This window comes from Apteryx mantelli, chromosome 1 (assembly GCF_036417845.1).
Source record: "Apteryx mantelli isolate bAptMan1 chromosome 1, bAptMan1.hap1, whole genome shotgun sequence".
Taxonomy (NCBI): domain Eukaryota; kingdom Metazoa; phylum Chordata; class Aves; order Apterygiformes; family Apterygidae; genus Apteryx; species Apteryx mantelli.
Genome location: NC_089978.1, coordinates 154,137,120 through 154,143,946, shown reverse-complemented (window position 1 = coordinate 154,143,946; position 6,827 = coordinate 154,137,120). Strand labels below are relative to the sequence as shown.

Below are 6,827 nucleotides of genomic sequence, written 5' to 3'. Positions count from 1 at the left end.
GGGGGGGGGGGGGGGCAGCTGGGAGAGTTGCTTCAAAAGCGGGTGTGAGATGTGACCTGAAATGCTACATGCACCCAAGGAAGGTCCTGGTCTTCACGTGGGCCTCCGACATCCTCCATCCAACCTCAGACTGGTTGGTGTGAACAGCATAAAATTGTGCCTAGTCAACTGCTTCAGAAAACGGACTTGAAGGCTTCGTCAGGCACCCCATCCCTCCTGGCCGAGCAAGGCGTTTTAAAGTGAACCCAGGTGCTGCACAAGGGCAGAACCGCTGCGGGCTCCCCCGCTGGGAAGTGCGGGATCCCGCCTCCCGCCTCTCACCCCGTCCCCTCCGCACAGGAGCCGCCTCCCGCCCCGCCGCCGAGGAGCCGCACCACGGCGGCTGCGACGAGGGCCGGGGAGCGCGCACGCCGCCTCCCCGCTGCTGGAGCAGCTTTGCGGCCGCCTCCTCCACCACGGGCGCGGGGGGCTTCGCCCCGGCGGGGCTTCACGCCGCGGGGGCCCGCGGCCGCCGGGACCCGCCGCCGCCGCCGCCGGGGCGCGGCGCCGCCCCGCACCTGGGCCCGCCCCGGGGGCGGGGGCCGCCGCGCCGAGCCGCGCCGCGCCGAGCCGCGCCGGGCCGGGAGCATGCCCCGGGGCGGCGGGGGCCCGGCGCCCTGAGCGGCGCCATGCGGAGCCGGCTGCTGGCGCGGCTGCGGCGGCGGCGCCTGCGGCGGCTGCTGCTGGCCCTGGGGCTGCTGGCCCTGGGGCTCTGGGCCGCCTACCTGGAGCTGGTGGCGGCGGCGGCCGGCGGGGCCCCCCGGGGCCGCGGTGAGTTACCCCGCGGGGTGGGCGGCGGCCCCCCGCCGGCCGCTGAAAACCTCATTTAGCGGCACTGGGAGCCCCCTCTGTGCCTCTTTTGTGCCCGGCCGGAGGGGGGCAGCGGTGCGGGCTCGGGCGCGTGTCCCGGGCGGCCGTCGGGGCCGGGGCGTCTCCGCGGCGGCGGCGGGGTGCGGGCTCGCTCGGGTGTTAGCTCCCCCGCCGCCGTCCTGACTGTCAGGAGCCCTGTCGAAACGGGACCTTCCCGGGCTTGCAGAGCCTGGAGTCGCAGCCCTGGGGCGCGCGGTGCTCCCGGTGTGCCGCCGCTAACCTGGGAGGCAGCGGAGACCCTTTGAACGTGGCTCTGAGGGGGCACCAGCAGTGCGGGGAGCGGAGGGGCCGCGTACCCTGGAGAGGCACGCCGCTCGCGCGGGAGCAGGTTCATCTCGTGCAGGCTTCTAGGAGCACAGCAGGGCTGAGATTAAGGACAGGGAGTTTCCTATCTTCCCCCTCGGAGTGGAGAGAAAACAGTTATTTCTAATGGTATTCTTTTGGGTTTTCATGTTTCTCTTCTTTTATACGATTCTGAGAATGTTTTGTGTGGCCCAAGGTTTTGCTGGATTGTTGCCTTTTTGTTGTTGCTGTTTTCAACTAAAATCAGTGATTGGTGCCAATCTAACTTGATAGTGTTCTTTTAAATACACGAGAGCATTTACCTATTAATACCTTCAAGCATTTTGGTCCCTTCATCACATGTCATAGCATTTTTGATTCCTACTCTCATGGGTCATATTTGGTTTACATCTTAAAGCTTTAGACTCTGGCTGTTTGAGGGGCTCCACAAGTGCCTAGTCCCGCAAAGCCTATTGCAGGGTCAGGATTTCAGCTTGTCCGTTTATTCAATATTGGCTGTGAGCTTAAGGTTAAAAGCACACATTTGTGGTTCCAGCAGTGACAGAGACCTGACTTCTTTGGCCAGGACAGATCCTCCAGTTATAATCTGGGAGGGTTTTTTGTTGGTTTTTTTTTGGGGGGGGGAGGGGGGCTATGCCTAGTGGAGGTAGTTGGGACACTGTGAAGCTAGATTGCACTACAAGTCTTCTTCATATTACATCTTTCATGCGATCTAGCCAGACCACTTACTGTACACCGGTCTACTGATACCCCCCATGATCTTTAGAGGAAACTCTAAAGGTACATAGAGGACTTCTGAGGTGCAGGCAAAGGAAAAAACAACCCAGTCTGATGTATTTAAAATAGCGTTTATAAAGAGAGAGGGGCTGAATCAGGTGTTTGGAGCCAGGCAGCTGAAGTCTCGCTTGCTAATAGCAGTGCAAAGGGAGGGAGAGAGGGAGGACAGAAGAGATGCATGGGAGTAAGCAAGTTTTATTATGAATTGGTTCTTCCTCTTTCCTTCTAGACAGGGATTATTTTTACGTCCTTGTTGTAAAATTCATTCTGTTTTAAGACTGAAACTGGAAACAGTGACACCGCTACAGTCCCTACCAACTGGAACAGAAGATGAGAAAAATAGTTATATTACATAAAAGTTCAATTATTTAGAAGTTCCAGATTCTCCCAAAGGCACCAGAGATGATGCCTACTGATTGCGTGCAGAAGGCATTTAATTACTGCTGGAAAGGGTGGCAAGGTAAAACTCTGCAACAGGCTGCTCCTTATGGGGTATGCAGTGTCGCGGGGTGAGTGCAACTGCCTGAGAGCAGAGGCTCTGTGGGCACATTGGGCACTTGGCATCCCATTTTCCTGGTCTCCTGGGGAGGATCCTGGAAACTGCTAGCAGGAGAAAGGCTAATCTGTGACTCTCCACACCCTTCCTCTTACTCCTGTACCTACAAAAGGCTGCTTTGTTTTAAGAAAAATCATAAGTTGGAATGAAAAACAAATAGTATTTGTTTTCTTTGGGCTGTTATGGCTAAGTAATGTTTTCTTCTCTTGGGACCGGGGCAGCTGCATTGGTGGCTCTGCATCGTGACTCTTTCCAGAGACCGTAGCGAGCTGACCTAGCAGGGCCTGATTCTCAGAGCAATTAATGCTTCTTCCCCTCTCGTTTTGGCATTGTTTTCCTTCACAGTGTCCCCGGTGGGAACCTTACAGTAACTTGCACCTGGGGACCAACCCTGAGCTACAGTCTCAGCTTGTCTGATGCAACAGCCTCCCCAGTTATTGTTTGTAAAAGGCCATTTACTCAGTAATTTTTCCAGGCAAAAAGCTAAGAGACTCTCTCTGTTGGGGGCAGAAAACTGTAGAGCTGTTAGGCTCGGAAGGGGACCTACGGGAGATCGTTGTTTCCGTCTCTTATGTCTGTAATGGATCTCTTTCTTGTTGGCTCACTAGAAGGCATTGTGGAGTAGCCTGTGTAAGGGAAGGCAAGCGCCTTTCCTCTTCCCAAAGAGTTGAGGCTGGCTCCCAGAGGCAGTGCCTTAGAGCAAGTCTCCAGTCACTGCGGTTCCTCCGGGGCTTTATTCTCCTTTTCTCCCCACCCGGTCAGCGTGTGATGGAGGAAGCAATTGTCAAATGGCCTAAGCATGGGTGTTAAAGTAAGTGATGTTTAAAAATTGAGACTCTGACTGTCCTCCCCTTCATGCATGTGCAGCTCTACTATGCAAGAAAGTTAAGCCTGTAAATAAGCTTGGGTGAAGAGGGTAAGGTCTTAATACATTGTAACAGCTTGAACACCAGCTCTATAAATCAGTACCCATTAGCTTCTATGGAGTTTTGCTAGCTTATGGTGGAAGGGGCTCTGGCCTTGAATGTTCATTTTAATATAACCTTAAAGTCAAATATTTAGACACTAGCTTGAGGTGCAGAACTTGTACTCGAAGTTTGTACTTTTTTCTTTCAAATGTGCATATTTGGCTGGTCTACTGCCCAACAGACATTTATAGGAATCTTGAACAAACATATTTACGGCTGAGTGAGGAAAAACAAGCAGGCTGATGTGAGCCAGAGATGGCCACAGTTCTCCTCACATGAGATGTGGCTTGTTGTCATCCAAAACAAGTTGTAACAGGCAGGACACTGCCTCCCTGCCAAGAAACCTGAGGAGTCAGAGGCAGTCTGTTTACTCCCTGCTGCTGTCAGGAGCTGACCAGTTTGGAGTGGGCTCTGTAGTGGAAATGCTTTTCTCATCTTTACTAGCTGGCACACAGCATGGGTCACTCCCTTGTGAGCGAGTGCTGGAGACAGAAAACTTTTTTTTTTTCCTCCCCCCAAGGGTGAATGAGGTGTGTTAGGGGAAAGTACTGAAAAATGACAGAGCAGGTAGATTTGGAGGCTGAGTCCTTTCTCTTCAGGATGCAAAATGCTAAGCTGTGCCCTGCCTTCACTGTGTAAATGCTGCTGGCCTTGCAGCATGGCTGGGAGGGGAACGGGAGCAAGCCCAGGGAAAGCAAGCTCTTCATCAGAGAAGAGCTGTCCCCAGGGCACTACCTCTTTGCAGGAGCTGTTGCTGTGCTCCATTTGGATGAACAGGACAGCAGAGCAGGGCCTCCTTCTGGTGCCCCTTCTTTCCTCCTCTTTTTCCAGCAGTGCCTCATGTCATCGCCCAGGCAGAAAGGTATTTTGAGAGAGCAAGGCTGGTGTCAGAGAGCTGTGCTCTTGGACAAGGAGAATGTGCAGTGTCCCGAGTGCTCCCCTTTGCTTTAAAACCTTGTGTCAACTCGGTAAAAGCAAATCCCAGACCCTGAAGAAACTTAGAGGTGAGGTCAGTTCCAGCTGCTGCTGTGCAAACTCAATTTTTTTTTCTGCTGCAAAGAGCACAGTATCTTCAGGAGCTATAAAAGCACTTGCACTAACTTCCTTTGTTGCAGGTGTGAGTGACACGCTGAGCCAGGCGGGAGCAGGGTGTGCAGGATTAGATGCAATTGCTGGGAGGTGCAGCTTGGAGAAACAAGGGACGCAGGGGCCCTGTTTTAACCTGCCCCTCCCGGCTCCTACAACTCACCCCTGTTCCTCCACATTTCTTTGTTGTGTGTAAATAGCACAGGGAGTGTGTTACCTCCCTGTCTGGGTTTGTGACGAGCTTATCAGCAAATGATTTTTGTCTCATTTTTTAGTGTTTTGGACTGCTACTTTTCTAACTCCGTAGAACGCAGTTCCACTGTCTGAAGAGGGGCGCAGGAGAAACAGTGGAGACACGCTAATAAAATTCCTTCTGAAGGGTCACAGTTTCCTTATGGCAAGACTTCCATCCACCCACATATGCAGCCTCAGGGTCCCTTTTCTTCCTCCAGGAAAAACTGTCATTCCTCCACCCCTGCTGCGCCCCGCCATGGTGGGCTCTCTGATCTTCAGGTCTCCGGACTACTATGACATAGTGTGAGTTGTTTAAACCCTGACCTGAGTCTTGGTATGCATGGGCAGATGCATGTCTTTGTGTGAGGAAGAACAGCTGGCAGACAGCTGAAGTTGCTCATTTAAAGTAGTGCATCAACTTCCTTCTCTAGCTGCTGTGCCCAGGCACCTTCAAAATGCCTGTACTAAGTGTGAGTATACTTGCGTGTGCAGGTTCATTCACATGCACGCAGGCTGACTTTTGCAATCACTCACATGCAAGGCTACTTGCCTGTACATGCACAGTATCGCTGTTTTGCATAGATAACTGCGCAGAAGGTTACTGAGTGTGCCTGTGAGGAGAAATTCAACCATGTGGCTGTTGAACAGTGGCTGAAGTATCTCTGCTTCCACTCTGTGGAAACTGTCGGCCCAGAGGAAAAGTTAAATAACGCCTCCAAAGCACCTCACCTTGACTGAAGAAAAGTCTCGGCAGCAAGGGAACATCCATACTGTGAAGGCTGCATTTGATGTTTCTGTGCTTTTGAAGACACTAATGAGACATTCACAGGGACCTGTGCTGAGCAACCCCATCCCCCAAAGCATGCAATGAGCTGCTGTTAAATAAGCTGTAGGGAGAAGGATGAGCAGTAGGTGTCTGTAGTCACTTTAAATGGGATAGATTTTTCTCTTCAAGGTCATCAGTTCATTCCCCTGGGAAGATAAGTGTCTTCACGTCTTGCTCTGCAGTGGTATATGTAAAATGGGTTGATATCTCCGAGTCCGTATCCACAGCACACAAGCTACTAATGTAGTTGGTGTCCTCACTGGCACGGCTGGCAGAGAAGCCAGGGCCCCTGAAAGCAATCTGGATCACGCAAGCATTTGCTCTAGCTCAGCTGTGAGGTTTGCTGACGCAGCAGCCAGGGAATGCCTGGACCTCAGGGTGGCTATGCTGTGCTTGTCCAGGACCACGGTATCCTTTCACTGCTGCTGAGGCATGTACCACAAGTTGTTTGTGAGCCCAGTTTTTTCCCTTTCTTGACTTGAAGTCAGGTAGGGTTTTGACTTCTGAAGCAGCCGTGGACCCTTCTCTGGAGAGGCGCTGAATGTCTGACCCCCGGTGCAAGGGCTAATGAGAGTTGTGTGTGTGTGTTGTTCGTGGAATCTGCCCACGCTGTGCCAACAATTTGGGGGTCTTCTGGGGCCAGACAAATATTGCATGTGATCGTTAGAAAGTTACTCTTGCTCAATCCCTTTATGTACCTATGTTGCCTGTGATGGACTTGCGTAGAGATGTGCCAGCGCATAGAGATGTGCCAGCGCAGTGTGTATTCCTGCACCACACCTTCCTGCCTTGTTGAGTCAGATTGGATCGGGATGAGTCAGGTATAATGGAGCTGCGCCCTCCTGTGTGTCTCCTCTCGCTGTAAGAGTATGCTGTTGTCTTGGCAATAGTGGAGTAATGCTGTTGTCTTCTGAAGATTCGTTCATGCACATAGCTTGCTTGCATTGAACTATCCGAAATGGTAACATGAAGGCTCTGCCTTCCTTCATGTACAAGTTCAGGCAGATGTAAAGGCAGGGTGGCCCTGAGAGAGATGACTGACATCATCTTTCGTCTGGTGATGTTTGCAATAAGGTAAATGGCAGAAAGTTTTCCTAAAGGCAGAGGCTGCCGTGTAGGTTCTGGCAGTAAGGGATGAAGTGATGATAGGGTTCTTTGTTATAACAAT

The 6,827-nt window shown here is 52.3% G+C and overlaps 1 protein-coding gene across 1 annotated transcript in view; it reads left to right on the top strand.

The window, feature by feature from the left end:
- The first annotated feature begins 668 nt into the window (after nucleotides 1–668).
- The window catches only part of B4GALNT3 (beta-1,4-N-acetyl-galactosaminyltransferase 3), a 65,702-nt gene continuing 59,543 nt past the window's right edge, over nucleotides 669–6,827 (top strand). The window contains exon 1 of the mRNA XM_067295166.1: nucleotides 669–810. Within this exon, the coding sequence (XP_067151267.1) occupies nucleotides 669–810 (142 nt within the window). The remainder of the gene's footprint in view (nucleotides 811–6,827) is intronic.